The sequence below is a fragment of the Myiozetetes cayanensis genome, unplaced genomic scaffold, assembly GCF_022539395.1.
Source record: "Myiozetetes cayanensis isolate MyiCay16 unplaced genomic scaffold, myiCay2020 scf9, whole genome shotgun sequence".
In the NCBI taxonomy this organism is placed as follows: Eukaryota; Metazoa; Chordata; class Aves; order Passeriformes; family Tyrannidae; genus Myiozetetes; species Myiozetetes cayanensis.
In genome coordinates, this window is record NW_026088185.1 from 2,871,866 (window position 1) to 2,888,486 (window position 16,621).

At 38.9% G+C, this 16,621-nt stretch overlaps 1 protein-coding gene across 4 annotated transcripts in view; it reads left to right on the top strand.

Annotated features, from left to right (window-relative positions):
* The window catches only part of TFPI (tissue factor pathway inhibitor), a 56,962-nt gene extending 42,942 nt beyond the window's left edge, over window positions 1-14,020 (top strand). For 3 of the 4 annotated variants that reach the window (XM_050339813.1, XM_050339811.1, XM_050339812.1), the window contains exons 4-9: window positions 2,118-2,156; window positions 4,539-4,715; window positions 5,646-5,741; window positions 6,236-6,328; window positions 12,744-12,926; window positions 13,272-14,020. In XM_050339813.1, the coding sequence (XP_050195770.1) occupies window positions 2,118-2,156; window positions 4,539-4,715; window positions 5,646-5,741; window positions 6,236-6,328; window positions 12,744-12,926; window positions 13,272-13,384 (701 nt within the window). In that variant the 3' untranslated portion in view covers window positions 13,385-14,020. Of the gene's footprint in view, window positions 1-2,117; window positions 2,157-4,538; window positions 4,716-5,645; window positions 5,742-6,235; window positions 6,329-12,743; window positions 12,964-13,271 lie in introns of all 4 variants that reach the window. The other variant, XM_050339814.1, reaches the window with a different exon arrangement.
* Window positions 14,021-16,621: the final 2,601 nt, after the last annotated feature.

Sequence of the window (16,621 nt, forward strand, 5' to 3'; positions counted from 1 at the left end):
ATTTAGTAACTGAAGAAATCAGTCTAAAAAGAGAGTATGAGTGCTACCTAAGTGTTTGAAAATAAAGAAGAATCTGAGATACTAAATTATCACAGTGAAGAATGTGAAGATCAAGGTAAAAATAAGCTAAAGGGAAGCTATGTAATATATATACAAATTCAGGTGAAATAATGTGAATAATCAAAGTGTTTGATTTTCAATATTCAGCACAAATACAAGAACAAATGACACAATATGAGTGCATTACCAGATCAGGATGACTTTTAAACATTTTTGGAATGAATAAGCCACTAAAGACAGAATTGACTGAAGTCAGTACAGCAGAGTTCAGAGAGCCCAGCTGCAGGTCGGCCGCTCTCAAAGGCAGTGCTTAGATTCAAGAAGCCTAATTCTGACTCAAGTTTCCCAGAAATCAGCTGTGTTTTTTTGTTTCTTGTACCCAATACTCACCACTTCAGGGAATAAAAAAACTACTTTTAGGAGGCATTTACCTATTTGCTCCATTTACTGGACGCTTATACCCAGCTTACTGGATATACGTAGAATCACAGGTGTCATCACTAGCACAAAGGTCCTAATTTTCAAGGCAGTGAATATACATTTTAGGCTACTTAACCTTCTAACTTGGGAAAATAATTACTGTTAAATGGTTCTGGTCATGACAGCAATTCTACTGTCTATTATTTACAGAGGAAATCTGCTCAGAAATGCAGTTTGTTTGCAAAGAAGAAATTAACTCTGACAGGGATTTGGCGTTTTAACTGAAACCAGAAGCAAAAAGACACTGTTGACATGGCAGTAAGATTAAAAGATTCTAGGCCTGTATAAACTCACAGTAATTTTTTCCTGCTCTCTGCCAGAAGAGTAGAGATCATATGCCAAAATATGATTGCTGATCTTGCCCTGAAGGGGACAGCTGAGTGAGATTAGTGAAGTGGCCTGATGTGTGTCTGTAGTTTAGCTCATGGGTTTAAATGCTGAAGGCAAAGACTCCTACTAATAGGACAAGCTGGAAGTAGGCTCAAAGAAATGTTTTGTCACTAAAATGCATGTCATGTCTTTAAATATTTATTTTTTTTTTAAAGGATGCCAGCTGCATTGTCTCAGAGGTGGAAGGAAAAATGTATATCGTGAACAGAATCTGTACCTCATAGATTTGCTTTGAAAATATAGCAGCAGCATGTTTCCAGAGAAAACTGGGGTAGAATTTTACCACACAAGGGCAGTATGGTACAAAACTAGGATTATGAAGAAATGCAATTAGGAGATGAAGTCCAGAAGCTGCTATTTCACATGCCTTGCTAAGTATCTCTGTAATAGAAAATGAATCAGCTCTCCTTGGTCACCATTCTCTCGTCAGCTTTTCGTAGACATTGGTTGAGACGACCTTCCCGTGGATTCTTTTGTGATTTTATGATTAGAGAGTCCCCTAGAAGGGGAATAAGATTTGTTTTCAATCACTGGGGGCGCATTCAGCTGTCCAGTTTGTTGAGGTCATCAAATGAAACCCAGGCTCCCCCATTAAAAACGACAGCAGTGACTTCTGCACTGCTGATCACGCTCTGAGAGAGCAGTGCAAACAGGCTTGTCATCCTTACAGCCCTGAAGATACTTGGCTGAGTGGGCCTTGATATCACAAACAGCAGAATGAAAACTTTACTCAGACACGACACAGCACAGCAAAGGGAATTGGACAGCAGGAGAGAAGTGTTAATGTCTTCACCAGGTCGTGTCCAAAGCCACTTGCAGTATCAGCATCTACAGCAGTCTGGGTTGTTAGTCTGCTAATTACTCCTCTTTGGAGATGTAAGACTACATAATACAGGCCTCTGGATCCAATTCCCAGTTCAATTCAATATTGGAATAGTTTGATTTCAGTACATTCCATATCCTCAGGTTTCCAGTGTAGCAAGTCTTCTCATACAAAGGAAATGATACTCCAGTCCTCCAGAACAAGCTTTTGTGCTACTTCTCTGATAAAGGGAAAAAAGAAAGGGAAGAGATGTTGCATTCTTCCTCCTCAGTGCTTATTGTCGCTGCTAAGCACACTGGTATCACAGGTGAGATTTAATCATGTCTGCCTTTCCTAAATATTTTTATTTTTATTTATGTTGCAGAATTATCTCGGAAGACGGTGGTAGCACAAATGAAGAAAGGTAATTACATTTACATAGTGACCTAAGACTCTTATACAACAAGTAAGGTATTTATTAGCTTCTTTTGTGCAATTATTTAGGTATTGTTCCAAGCTGTCTCCTAACAGAAACAGCAATGTCAGATGAAAGTGAGTTTTTATTCTGAATTTTCAGTTTCATCATAGAATTTGAGGACAACTGCGGTCAGTGAAGGTGGTAGCCTCAATCTCTCCACAAAGTAAACACATCTTGATGGTTTTCTTTTCTTGTTTGTCAGTGAAAAGGAAGACTCACCAGAGATTCAAGCACTGTATAATTAAACTCATACTGTGTGTTTTGAGCTAAAAGCTTGCTCCACTGTTAGCAAAAATAGATGGGAAAAAAATCACCCTGAAACAGAACTTTTCAAGCATTGTCTGTGGAGGAGCTACCAGAGGTTAGGGCAGATATCCTAATTATCCATCAAGCAGGGGAGCAAGTTTCCCACTCCTGAAGGGAACAGTTTACAGCACTTTAAATGCCTGACACCCAGAGCTCCAAACCAGCCGGTGCTAAAGCGCTGAGATCCATTTACCTGGAGCACTGTTGGTCTGTTAAGGTAACCCATGTTCCTAATGAGGATGTTTCAGTTTGACACTTGCAGTAGAGCTCGGGAAGGCTCATTCTGCCCTTCCCCTTTGCCCATTGGGGATGTGTCTGCACTGGGCCCACTGCTGGTGGCCAGAGTTCACCAAACACACACTCGAGTAAACTTTTTCACAAATCAGCTCCTCTTTTGCTGCCTACCCTCCTTCATCCCTCCTTCCACTTGGGACTGCTTGAATGGGCGCTCGTTTAGCAACCTGTTTGGCACTGCTTCCTTTAAGGGCTGACCGCAGTTCCCCATTTTTAATGACAAACTAGAAAATACTCTGTTAAATTCAGCTCACGGCTGTCATCAACATCACTGCATGTTTACTGTTGTTCCCAGTAATGCAGTCTTGCATATTGAGTCCCTGGAGAAAGACATGGCATTTGGAAGTATAATCCTGGTTTTTATAGTCAGGATTATATTGCATTCATGAACTCTCTCTCCAAAAGTGGCTGTAAAAGTTCGATCTGAGCTCACCTAGTTTGGGCTTCACTTCCCTCTTCTGTGAGAACCATCTTAATTAAGGATGTTCTAACCCAAGAATATTTGTTTTTAAGAATCAGTCATAATCCTGTAGTCTGTGTACCCTTATTGTTCTTTTGTGGCTTTATCCAAGAACATTTAATGATTTAATTTTACATGTGATCTCTGAAAATTCTTTTTTGCTGGTCGTAGAGTTTTATAACAACTGAAATACAAGATATTGCCAATTAATTCTTGGAAAAGGACGAGTTTATGAGTTATAAAATACTTTATATAAATATATCATGTGCATAAATTGCTTTTAATAATAACCTTGTTCTAGCAATGAATTTGAACATATATTTAGCTAAAGTAGAAGTAATAGGATTAACTTCTTTGTAACTCAATAATCTGCTTCAAAAATGTCAGGAGCTTCAAAGTAATTGTTTTGTAGCAATTTTTACTAAAATGGCAGCCCACTGGCCCCATTTTAGTCTCAATATTTTGTGAAATTTTACAGGTAAGGAAGGCTTTTCTATGTCACATCTGATAGGATTGTCTTATATGATGGCTAAAGAGACTTTTCTCTGCAAGTCAGCTCAGACAAGAATCATATTTCAAAGTAGCTACTAGCAAGAATTTGAGAATGCCTTCACATATAGTTTATTATTGCTTCCATGATTTTATTTTTAGAATATAATTTTAATTTTAATTAATATAATTTTGGTTTATTATTTTTATTTATTTATTTATTTATTTATTTATTTTCCCTTCTATTTTAACATTGCTTTCTTTATAATTCACAATCACATTGACTAAAACAACCATATAAATAACAAGACCGCGAAAGATCCAGCTGAGATTCAGGTCTTTTAAATCAGAGCAAAAACCGATTTTCAAGTTAAAGCTTCAGTGTTGGAGGAAACTTTGAAGGAATCATTAACTGTCATTTTCCAAGATACAATTTACTTGGCTGCTTGAAAAGAGGAAAAAGAAGCAACACAAGTATCCCTAGAATGCTCCATATTATTTTATAAATATATATTTTATATATATATAATATGTTATTTATATATAATCTGTTATTTATATATATGTTATTTATATATAATATGTTGTTTATATATTATATATCACTTTTATAAATATAGGTCCTATTATAAATATGTCATTTATATTATGAATATAAGTTATTTATATTATATAAATAGAAGTTATTTTATAAACTTCATCCAGTTCTATTGTTGTCTTGGAATGTGTGTCAGTTCTCTGATTCTCCCCCTTTGTTCATCATTTACCATTGTTTGTAGACAAGCCCAATTTCTGCTTCCACGAGAAAGACCCTGGGATCTGCCGAGGTTATTTTACCAGGTATTTCTACAACAAAGAGACAAAGCTGTGTGAAGTGTTCAAGTATGGTGGGTGCCTGGGAAACCAGAACAACTTCAAGAGTCTGGAAGACTGCCAGAGTACCTGCCAAGAAAACTGTGAGTTGCTGTCTTCATTATCCTTAGTTTTATCCTCGCATAAACAGGGCTGTGTTTTGAAGGTATCCCGCATGGGGAAAAAGGCAACTTAGGGGTACCATGAGGTGGCAATAATTTATATGTGAACTGGAAAATAATTCTATCTATTTTAAAATAAAAATACCAACATTATGAATATGGACTAAAACATTTGGTAGGCACTGTTTAATATTACAGGCTTCCTTTTTTACTTTTCTCTTGGCAGCTGGCCTAAAATCTGCCCGTTTAATGTCATAAAACTAACTAATAAATATTAACTAATATTTTTTTTTTTTTAAAACACACATCTGCATATGCTCTTTTCAGACCAAGCCTTGCAATGGAAAGAGGTGCCCATCAAGGAATTTCTAGTCTTCATCCACTTCCTTGTCCTGCCAGTTCCAATGAATTGCTCTTCAAAACTCTCCCCTTGGAGAGTCCTTCATTGTATTCACAGGGTGAATACATTTGCCCATCAGGAACCTCCAGACCCTTTTATCTCACTTGCCTCTAGTGGATCTTTTTCCAGGACTATGCCACAATCTGTCATTTTGGCAAGGGGAATTCGAGTTTATTTACATTTGGAGTAAGAAAGATCCCCTATGCTTTTTTTTTTTAAAGATGATTTTTTTTAACCATATAGAACCATGTGCTCCTTCCCTACCTTTGCTGAAGTATTTCTTCCTGGGTTCTGATTCCACTTTTACCTTTTGGACGAAAAGCTTTTATTTTTCCCTGACTTTAGTCTGAAACAACACCTCCATGTAAATGTGTATGAATAAACAAACAGAGGATTAAGGGCCATTGCCATGGTCTAAATAGATCAAAGTTTTTATCCTCGAGATATCGAATCATTAATACCAATTTGGGTCCTTTTTTCCCCTGATTGTTTTCCTTCCTCTTTTCATTTAGCAAACTTACTGCCAGTTGTGACAATTGAAGAGCATCCTAACACCGTGAACAGCAGTTCCCCAGCAGAAGAACCCGAAGAGTTCCATGGGATTTTGGGTAACAATTTGCTTTTGCTGTTTATAGTTAACCCTTTCATGCAGATGCTCCTTGGTTTGTCCCCTCGTTTGTTTGAAGACATCTATGGAAGTTGAAATACAAGAGCACAGTGAAGTCACTAACACTAAAACCACTTCAAAACCACTTTCTAGTCAGTAACACACGCTTTGAAAAATGTTTTGCTTACAATTGCAAAGGTTAGAGTGTCTGCTGGTGACATGAAAACAACCTTGCCAAACCATTTTTGATTGAAATCTTGCATCAGTAAAATTAAAGAAGAAAAAGGAACTCAATCCAAAGTTGCCTCAGCAACCTCAACTTCCTATGGCTTTGGGACTTAAAGAAATGCTGTCTTTAAGTGGCATCAGTGCTGGCATTGAGTAAGGCCAGTGGGTGCCAATCTTAGCTGATTTTCAGGGCTTGCCTGTGTCTAATTAACCCATCACTCACTGCTTCACATCCCACACTCACCCCTACTTTTCCTTTTCTTTTAGTAAATTTGCTGCCAACTGCTCCGAATGAGGAGTCCAACACTCTGAACAGCAGCTCCCGAAAGGAGGAACACAACCAGTTTCCCATTTTTTTTGGTAAGTTTTTTGCATGGATTGCTTTTCCATTTCCACCCATTTTCTGACATATCCAAGGCTCTGAAATAATGGTCTCTCTTGTGTGTCAAAGGGTTTGGTAAGCAGAGAAAGTCAAAGCCAAGGAATAGATTGCTATTTACAGATCTTCCATAAATATGGAAAGTGGAAGGCTGACCACACTTTGTTCTCCTTGAAAAGTGTGCACTTCCAGGAGGTCTGATTAATACAAAAAGAGCAAAAGCTGCCATGCAGAATTCTTTCAGTCAAAATTAACATTTTTGTGATGATCTATTAGGCAAGTGATTTAAAGCTCCTTTTGTCCATTAAAAGAGAACCATATTTGGATTTTAGAATGTGGAATAGTATAATATATATATAATACCATACTATTTTTATTTTCACTGCAGCCATATTAAACTCAGTTTTGGTTTGAGCATGAATTAATTTTGTGTTGCTTCAAGGTAATTTTGCACTATGGATGATAATGCAGATGAGACTCTGGACCTTTAGTGGGGAGGGATAGGCTTTAGCAGTTTCTGCAGCTGGCCACTGTCCACTGTAGATGACTTGGTACTTGCTCACACTGTAAAGGGTGATTGAATTTGAGGCATGTCATTTTTATGATCCACAGTCGTGCAAGAGGAAACAACAAACAGTTGGAAAGAGCCTGAGCAGTCTTACCAAGTATTTATGTTGTTTTTTTGCATTTACACTCACTTGTACTTTTGAGGACTGAGTGATGGCTTAGAGACTCATTAAGGTTATTTGCATTTTATGTGTTCTGTAAGATAATGGACGTGTAGGATAACATTCCTGTGCTCTTTGCTTAGAATGGTGTGTCTAATAAAGCATGAATGTGTGTTGTACTCTATTTTCTGCCTGCACTGTGATCCACATGTACTGTTTGGTTGGCATAAGTTTCTGTTATGGTAGTACTGTTTGTTTACCACATAAAAAGCATCAATTATTCAATATCATCAATATCTGTTACTCAAATGACTGAATATAAAACAGTAAAGCTTTTGGCATCTTATTTTACTGAAAAATACGTGAATTACTTAAGGTCTGGTAATAAGTCCAGGGACATTAGGGCATACACATTCCTTGAAGGTTTTTAGTCATAATATGAATCCCCAAATCCTCAAAACAAGTAACCTACCCCAGGAAAAGGAGCATGATTCACTGTGTTTTTCCCAGAGGAAATGGAAGGGGGTTTGACTGTGCCAGCAACAGAGAATTTTCCTGCACAGCAGATTTTGAGAGTGAGAGGTGAGGGTAAGAGGCAGAGAGGACTTGCAGGTTGTTGGAAGAGGGGAACAAGCACCAGCAGAGTCAGTGCAGCTGGATGGGTCAGGAGGGAAGTGTGACCTTGGAAGGACCAGTGCATTTCAGTGCAAAGTCTGAAGACCCCACAGGTTCTTCCCTACTCCATAACCTTTGTCTTGCAACTCTCTGCCCCACTCAGCCTCCTGCTGCTCTTCTGTTTGTCACTTAGTTCCTTCCAGGCAGCTGGAAAGGGCTAAAATCCTGTGCTTTTGGGCAAGTGAAGGTGCAAGGTAGAGTCATTTCACACCAACAGGCGTTGTCACCCTCGGTGAGGGACAAGGATTTGACTGTGCAGATATGAGGCCAGGAGGAGCAGCGTGGGATGGAGTGGCTGATGGCCATCTCCTCAAGCACACACAGAGTAGCTGATCTGCCACTGTAACATCTGTTTTTTTGCATGTATATTGGCCTGGCTACATGTATGTAGTTTTTTTTTTTAACAAGAACATTAAAAAATTACATTTACTTTCACTAATTTACATTAAATTAATTAATCTAAATTAATTGCATGTTATTAATTAGTAAAAAGTTAAGCTAAGACTATCAAAAAAATTAAAACTTTTTTGAAGGGAGTTCTCTTGCAGAATACCTTACCTCAAAACTGACATGCTGTATCATCTTGATTTCAAGATGAAAAAATGTATTATTATTAGTGGTACTGTAATAACATCAGATTATTAGACGTCCAACACAGTTCTTGACCTTCATAAAATTATCCTGTTCTATGGCCAAAATAAGATCATACATAAACCCATGAAATTTCTAAGGACTATCAGCCATGAACTTTCTTCAGAGAGTGAAGATTGTTCTGGTCTTACTCTGCTGCGATATCTAAACTGATTTTTTTCTGGGCAACTTAAGGAAAATTGAAGCTAAGAATCAAAGCTTTCATTTTTAGATTATACGAAGTGCTCTGCGGTAGAAAATTGCGAGTGCTTTACCTACGTTTGATTTGTGAGTTTTAAGCAGGTTACAGGATCGAAAATCAATTTTCTACTCTACAAATAGGGAATAGCACACAGATGAGGGTCCTGTTAGTACATCTCAGAGTCGGGGTCACACCTTTTGCTGATGTGAATTGACAGATTTCTGTTTGGAGCGGTGGATCTGCACTGATTTATACCTGCAGAGTGCTGTCAAGTGCGGATGACTCGTTGTTTTGCACTCGTTTGTCTCCTCGAAGATTCCTTTATTTTCACTTTGCTGCAGCCAGGAATGAGAAGGCCAAGTCTGCACGTTATCAAAACTCTGGCAATAAATCCGAAGCTTTATGGAAGTCACACCCCCATGTTCAGTGAGGAATGATGCTTATTGCATTCTCCTTCGTCCTGCTCACCAAGATAATTTCCAACTTCTTTTGTGCTGTGATTCATCAGCAGTTCATTGTCACACAGCCCCAGCTAAGCCTGAGGGATAAGGATTGTTGCTGCAATGCAGGGTTGGCATCATTTTTGATAAATGTGAGCCTGTATCTGCCTGTGCACGTCTCAGAGATTCCCAAGTATGGTCATGTCTGGAGTCTGGAATTCAGGAAAAGTCTTATTATATGATTTGAATCTTAAACCATACACACAGATTGTTTAGGTAGCAGTGAAGGGTTAGGCACAAGAGTCTTTTAGTAGGTAAGAACTGTAGCCTTCTTTATCTACTGCTTAGTTTATATAATTAGTTTACCAATTTTTTCAGAAAAAAAAAAATTAAATACTGCAGCTTAGGGTTTTATTCTCTCACCAAAACAAAATCAGTCAAATCACCAAGAAAAAGGAGTAATCAAAATGAAAGATAATAGAAAACTCTACACTGTATTTTGCTGTTATAAAGCCTGAAACCCGACTGAGAAGCTCTTTAAGAGCTCCAGTTCCAAAACTCCATGTAAGAGGCATTCCAAGGTCTCAGTTCCTTCAGAAGTTTTTGATGGGATTGGTACGTTTCTGAGAAACACTTTGTATTTAATTGTACTCCAGTTTTCCAGAAGAGAACCTTACACCTGAAAGTATTTGACCAACCCAGCTTGGAAGATTTCATTTGTCATTTGCTTGTGTGAATTGTAAATTGTTTTTCCTGCTCGGGGCCTGACCAATGCCACGTGATTTTGGCCAACAACACGCATTGCAAACTGAAGTATATAAATTCAATATTGGAGATTTAAAACAGGTTTAAATCAGCCATTTTGGATAAACAGAAATTGCATCAAGGACCATACGATGGGTACATTGCAGCTGTGTGTATGAAAAAGTTAGAAAGCATTTAATGAGGTTCATCAGTTTTTGGGTTTGTATGATCCACTCGATGTTAACATGTAATGAGTCATGCCACGTGCACTGTAAAAAAAACCCACCCTGCTGAAATGTACTTTAAATTGAGGAAAAAAAGTAGAGTTAAAACAAGCATTTCTATGTCAAGTAGTTTCTCAATAAAGTTGGTCTCTGTAATTCATAAACCTGTAATGAGTAGATTGGGGAAAACAATTATAATAGCAGGACAGTTTTTTTTTTTTTTTAATTCTTTTCAGTCAGTGTTCTTTCCTTTTTATATAGTTCTGTGGGTTGTGGGATTTTTGCCTCTTTCATTTTCCTTTTTTCTTCACAGAAAGAGCAGGAGAGAGAACTTTTCAACAGCTCTCAGCAAAATGAGGTTGTAAAATCAAAATACTTGAGGCAGAAACTCGAGAACAGGCATAATATCTAAACTTGCTGTTACATCTAATGCACAGTCCATATTTTATGTTTGCAGTAACTTGAAGTTAACAGGTCTTTTAGTGATCAGTATGTTAAAATCAATTCATGATTTTTTATGATCTTCTTTATGATTTTATGATCAACAGACAGGAAATTATGATGAGTAATTTCATTTTTATTTCAATGTACCTGTTTTGTTGAAGAAATGGCTCGATGTGGCAAAATGAAGAGGTTTTTTCTTCCTGGGCTGCTTCTGTGGTTGCTCCTGTGAGAGTGAAGAATAGGCAGATATTCTGAAGATAAACAGGAACAGTGTTTTGTATCTGGGGCATTTAACTAACAAAGAGCTTGACAAAGATCTACCTGATTTTTGGAGGAGTAGAAAAGGGATCCTAAATAGCATTTGGACACCTCTCTGCACGTTGCATTATTCATACATAGGTAGCCCATGGTTCTCCCAAAGCTTGCAGGCATTGTGAGAGCGCCTTCATGAGGGGACTGTGGACTCACTGGAGAATCCCCCATACCAGATAAGTAATTTACATTACAAAGTGTATATTTAAATGCTTTTATATCGAGCAAACCTGTGCTGTTTGGCCCTTTCCTCACTGGCAAGCCCTCCTGCTTTGTTCTTTTTAGGTTCAGAAATCATCAGGTTAAAGTAGGTAAGCTTGTTTTTCATGTTGCTGAACAGGTGCTTTGAAAACTAACATCCTCTCCAGCCAGAGAGAAATTAAACCAGTCCCAGTAGCTCAAGAGTTCTCAGATAGAGCAATACCAAAAGCATTGCCTCAGTTAACTTAACTCCCACCATCATTAAAAACCAAACATAAATTTAATGTACATTGTACCATGTTGTGGACTTCTGCTCTGGACCCAGAGCGAAACTTAGTCTTGCAAAAACGTCACAGTTACAAAAAGAAATTAAGTAGTGATCATTTCATAACTTGAAACTAACTTAGTCTATCTTGAAAGAACAGCTCACTCCATTTTTGAACTTCAGAATCCTTTTTGGATAGTATGATGTTGCTAAAGCACCTTCAAATACGTTATTAATTTCATTTTACCCACGTAGCTTTCCATAAATCACCATTCTGTTTATTTCCCAGCATTTTTTCATCCTTTTTCACCAGGAAAGTTTGGCTTTTATCCTTGTCAGATGAACTTTTTTTAGCAGGTGTCAGACACACAAGATGTAACACATCATTTCTGGATATTTCTTTGTCAGCCTCTTGAATTGCCAAGTTAACTCATGACTTCTTGCTGTCAGCCCCTCACCAGCATCCCGCTTTTGTGGCCACAGGTTGTCTTCAGCTCTGCTGAAACACAGAATTATCCCCTAAGAATTTCACTTTGCTTTTCCGCTGAACCACTTCCACCTGGCTTTGTATCCTCAAGAGGCTTCACGTTTCCATTGATGCATTCAGGTCTCAGCTCCCTCAGTTCTGCTGCTTCCTGAGGGACAGTGGCACTCCTCACTCCTTGAGGTCCTGCACTGATGGCAGAGTGGCTCCCACTCAGCTCCTTGCATCCTGTGCAGCAATTGGATCTGTTCTAATTTTGTATGTGAGTCACTCCAGGGCAAGAGATGGTGGAGTTCTTTCAGGTTCGGGAGTTCTGGTGTGGGTTTGCTTCCTGAATTCGTTCCAGTGCCCAGGCACTTTGGATACCTCAGGTTCATCTCCCAGTGTTTCAGTTCTCATACTCTCACTTGCAGCGACCATGAGGAAACGAGCCCCAGCCTCCTCCCCGGAATGGTAAAACCCTAATGCAGCACTAATGCACCAGCAGCTCCCTTAATTTGTGCACTTATTCTTCACACTCAACCCTTTTTTATTCTGTGAATTACAAGCTTTTTTCTTTGTAACAGCTGAGTGTTTTCCGACACTCAGTTCTGTTTCTCAGGTCAAGCTTTCTGCAGTCATTCAACTAACCCAGCGTTAAGGTTCTGAATCTTGCCTTGGAAATGCTGGGTACTTCTACCTTTTTTTTGGTTTCAGAATGTCTAGCAGTAATTCCCTCCATTAATTACCAGAAATATTTAGCATATCCTTAAAGCTGCCAAGGTTTCATTTATTTCACTTCACTTGCTACAAGTACTTCCCTTGAACCTGCCCTAACTGAGTTGGAGTGCCATCTCCTAGAACAGAAATGGCAATTTTGTCACTAACTGTATGGGCCAAGGTGTAACTGTCAGATAAGCTTTTGCTGGAAATTCAAAGACAGGATAACAATTACCGTGGTATTTTTTGTAGCCATGAATCCAAAGGCGCTTGTGTAACACATCCTGGATTTTCAGGAGGGAAGAATTAAATTTGCCGGTAAATGTTGCAATAAATTTCAAATAATATCGGCGTAACAGGAAGCTGATACACTGCAGTCTCTAACCTTGCTTTTCTTGGTATTTCTAGAACCACCTCCCATCCCTTCTTTGTGCATGACCCCCATGGACAGAGGACTTTGTAGAGCCAAAGAGCTGAGATTTTTCTACAACCACTCGAGCGGGAGGTGCCACCCGTTCAGCTACAGCGGTTGTGGTGGGAACGAAAACAATTTCACCTCCAGAAAGTCGTGTTTGAGGATCTGCAAGAAAGGTATGGGAAGTGGTACTGCCCCAGACTATCACAACAGGTAAATACTGTGCACGTCGAAACGGTCTCGCTGCTTTCGGTAGTGAGTAAAGCGTGAGAGTTGAAAGCCTTAGAAAAGTGAAAACAGAAATCAGAAGACAGACAGAGCTAGAGAGAGGGAAGATGAACAGTAAAGCACAGTGTGCAAGAACAGAAATAGCACAGCTTGGCGTTGCTCAGGCTTATGAAGGCTTTAGGTAAGGCAATGTTCTTTTTTTTTTTTTTTTTAAGGAGATTTATTGAAACAAGATTTCTCTCATTTCTGATAATCTTCTGATGTCTTCTACTCTTACTTCATTTTATCTTTAGGATTCAATAAGAAAAAAGGTGGAAGAAAGTTAATAAAAATCAAGAAGAAAAGAAAGAAACAGTCAGTAAAGGCTCTGGGAGAGGAAATCATCCCTGAAAGAATACAGCTTTGATTTTTATGGAAACGTGAAGTAAACTGCTCTTCACCTGTGAATGAAAGCCTTCAGTGTACACCATTAAAATATATTTACTTTCCTGATTATTTTGATTACATATTATTAAGCTGCTTAAATTTTTACTATGTATTCCTCATTCATGTTAATAAATGTTATCTTTTACTTTGATAAAGGTTTTAAATTGTAATTTGGTTGTATATAATTGTCAGAGCTGCAACAGGTCAACAGACTGTGTGAGTATATAATTCACAATGGTTAAAAGGTAGACAAGATTCAAATTCACTTTATTACCCCATTATTCTCTTTGAATTCTATTTTTGTACCAAAGAAAGCATAATACCTGTCAAAGAATCATCACTTGTCAAGCATGATTGTTTCCACCCATGATTAAAAGATAAGTCTGTGCTATAAAGAGGAAATAGACACTGGGTTTGTTTGAATCTTTTATTTTAGGTTATGCAGGCTAGATTTAACTCCATTGAAGTGCATATAATTCCAGTATTGTAAAATGAATGTGAGATCAGAATTAACACACCGATACCCATAAAAGGATTACAGTTAAAGCTGTAAATGTGTGAAGCAACGTGGCAAATATTTGCAATGATTTAAAAATATATATGTTGGGATCACTGACTTTTGTGCTTCTTACTGAACCAGACTCATGGCTAAGCTTTACTGCTGAAAATGTAAGCAATTATGCACTCTAAATATCAGAGTGAGGGGGTAAGTAGAAGTCAGATTTTTATACTGAAATTTTATTCAAATGTCTTCTCTGGTGCTTAAGTCCTTTCATGTTTCTTTTACCTAGGATCTATTAAGTCTAATTCGAAAAATTCTTATGGAAGAGGAGTGTAGTCCAGATAAAACTTTATTTAGAGTCTTGTCATATAAAATGTTTGAGCACCAAAGACTTACAGTGCATAAATCAGGCAAGTGCAGTTCTGTCGGGAAACCTCTAAACTCCACAGGCTGCTGTACACTGAATTATTTGGTGCATTGTCATCTCCCACTTTGAATTCCCATTTGATATCTTGCCATTCTAGTTCCCCACTTTGACCTTTTTCACCACGTGTTGCTCTGTCCTTCGTGCACCAGGAGTCGAGTCTGTAGATGTTGAGTTGCACTCCACGGGAGCGAGGCAGGAGGTTAAATACTTGGAGCAGCTGGAATTTGCCATTGCAGAGGAGTGTAGAGCCCATGGTTTAAACTGCTCCCAGGCCTTCCCACTGGTCTCATGGCAACTGCCTTTGCAGTGGCCTCCAAAAGGTGAGTTGCTTCAGACACAGCTGGTTTGGGAGGGTCAGGATTTACCAGTGGGCTGAACACGCCACTAATGGCATGGTTACTCTGCTTTTACACTGACACTGGCTTGTGTTCTGCCTGGCTGGGGGTGCAGGGGAGGGCACAAAAGTTTGTAGCTCTCCTTGTGTAAATGTTATGGTAAAGGGAGTAAAAATTTCTAATCTTCCATTCTAATAATTTCCCCTGGGCTCTCAGTATTAAAATTTAGATAATCACATGATATACCTTAAAGTGGAGACAGAGCTGAAGTAAGTGTATTAAACTAAAATATTTTCTAGACCTTTTGTGTAAAAGAGAATGAAACTCATTGTTTAGTAGCAGGAGTGCAACATTCAGATAGCTCCAGTGGTTACAGGGATCTGCATTGTTGGTGGCAGTGTTTCCTTAAGGTGCATTTTTCCCCAGCATCAAACCTAAATAAAGGTGCTGGGGACAGAGCTGTTTCTGAGGCAGTGTCCTCTGCTCAGCTGTGACTCCAGCTCTAAACCTGGTGGTGTTTCCACTTGCGGTGGGACTCTGATCACAGTCTTGCAGTGGTTGGGGAATTTTGTCCATGGTATTTCTTTAAGCAGTCCCACCAAGAACACTACCAAAAATTCGTAAGCCTTGTAAGATTTATTAGATTATAAACTAGAACGATGGACTTCCTAAAACAGAATATTCTGAATGAGACAATCTATATAAAAGATAGCAATGAATAGATTAATTTGTGTGTAGATTGTCTCTCATGAACCCTGGGTCGTTTAATGGCAGTATCTCTCCTTCACTCTCCCTCTTGGTCCAGTGACTTGTCCCTGGCTGCCTGGATTCAGCACCTACAAAATGTACCCTGGAAGCCTAGGAAAAGTCATCCTTTGTGTCCCAGGAGCAACCTGGCTCTGTGGCTGCTCCCCATTCTTATAAGCCTCCTGCTTGCTGAACTCTACTGCAAATTAACAGGGTCTTTGCACTGAGAGTCCTCAGTTGCTCCCAAGACTGTGCAGATTTCTCCCAGAACTGCAGTAGCCAGGACAGGACTAACAGGGGCTTCCCCGTCCTTCCCCACCCACTACTTACACTGTCCTAAATTAACCAGGTGATCCAGTGAGGGATCTCTTATGTCCTTGTTGAGACAGAATAGAATTTATAGTTCTAGCATCCTCAAAGCACCTCTGTTTCAACTGACTAAGAAAACTTACAAAGTGATTTATCTGTCAGGCTTGTTATTGCAATGAGAATGAAAACTGGAGTGTTGTAGGGAGTGTAAAAACTGATCTGAGAGTGCAAGCTGCTCTTGGGGCATGTACTCTGTTTGGCTGCCATACCTGTTACCCAGCTGTCTTCCTGCCTTCTTTTGGTTTAGTTCTACAGTGCATTGAATTAGTTTTTTCCCCATAAAAAGTCCAAACTGCAGTGTGATGTGATATGATCTTCACCAACATTACAAGTCCCTTCTGTGCCCTTCCTTTCATCCCTCTATCCTGGGTATCTGCAGAGCAACCAAACGCAAGAATAAAGAAAGATATCTGTGTATTTCCCAAAGATAATTGGGGGATAATTGAGGGGAATAATTGAGGCATGACATAGGGAGTCAGATCACAGGATGCTGAAGAGATCAGAACACAAAGCTCTGTTAAGGTGCTACAGTGACTGGACAGTTCCAATTAACTAGAGTCCATTCATCCAGTCATTTCATTGCAGAGTCTGCCCCAGTTGCTTTGGAGGAGTTTTGCAGGGTGCTGTGAAATTTCTCCCCAGCTCTGTGATAAGGAGCCAACAACCTGAAGCGGTTTTGCAGAGGTCTGGTGAGTTCCCACGTGTCATCTGACCTGCAGTAACTTGGTATGTGCCCTTAATCCATGCAGATCATGAAGCAAAACATTTTTCAGAAATAATTTAATGTCTTTCTGTTCATTATTTTTTTTTACATTTTCACTGGCACGCCTTCCTTTT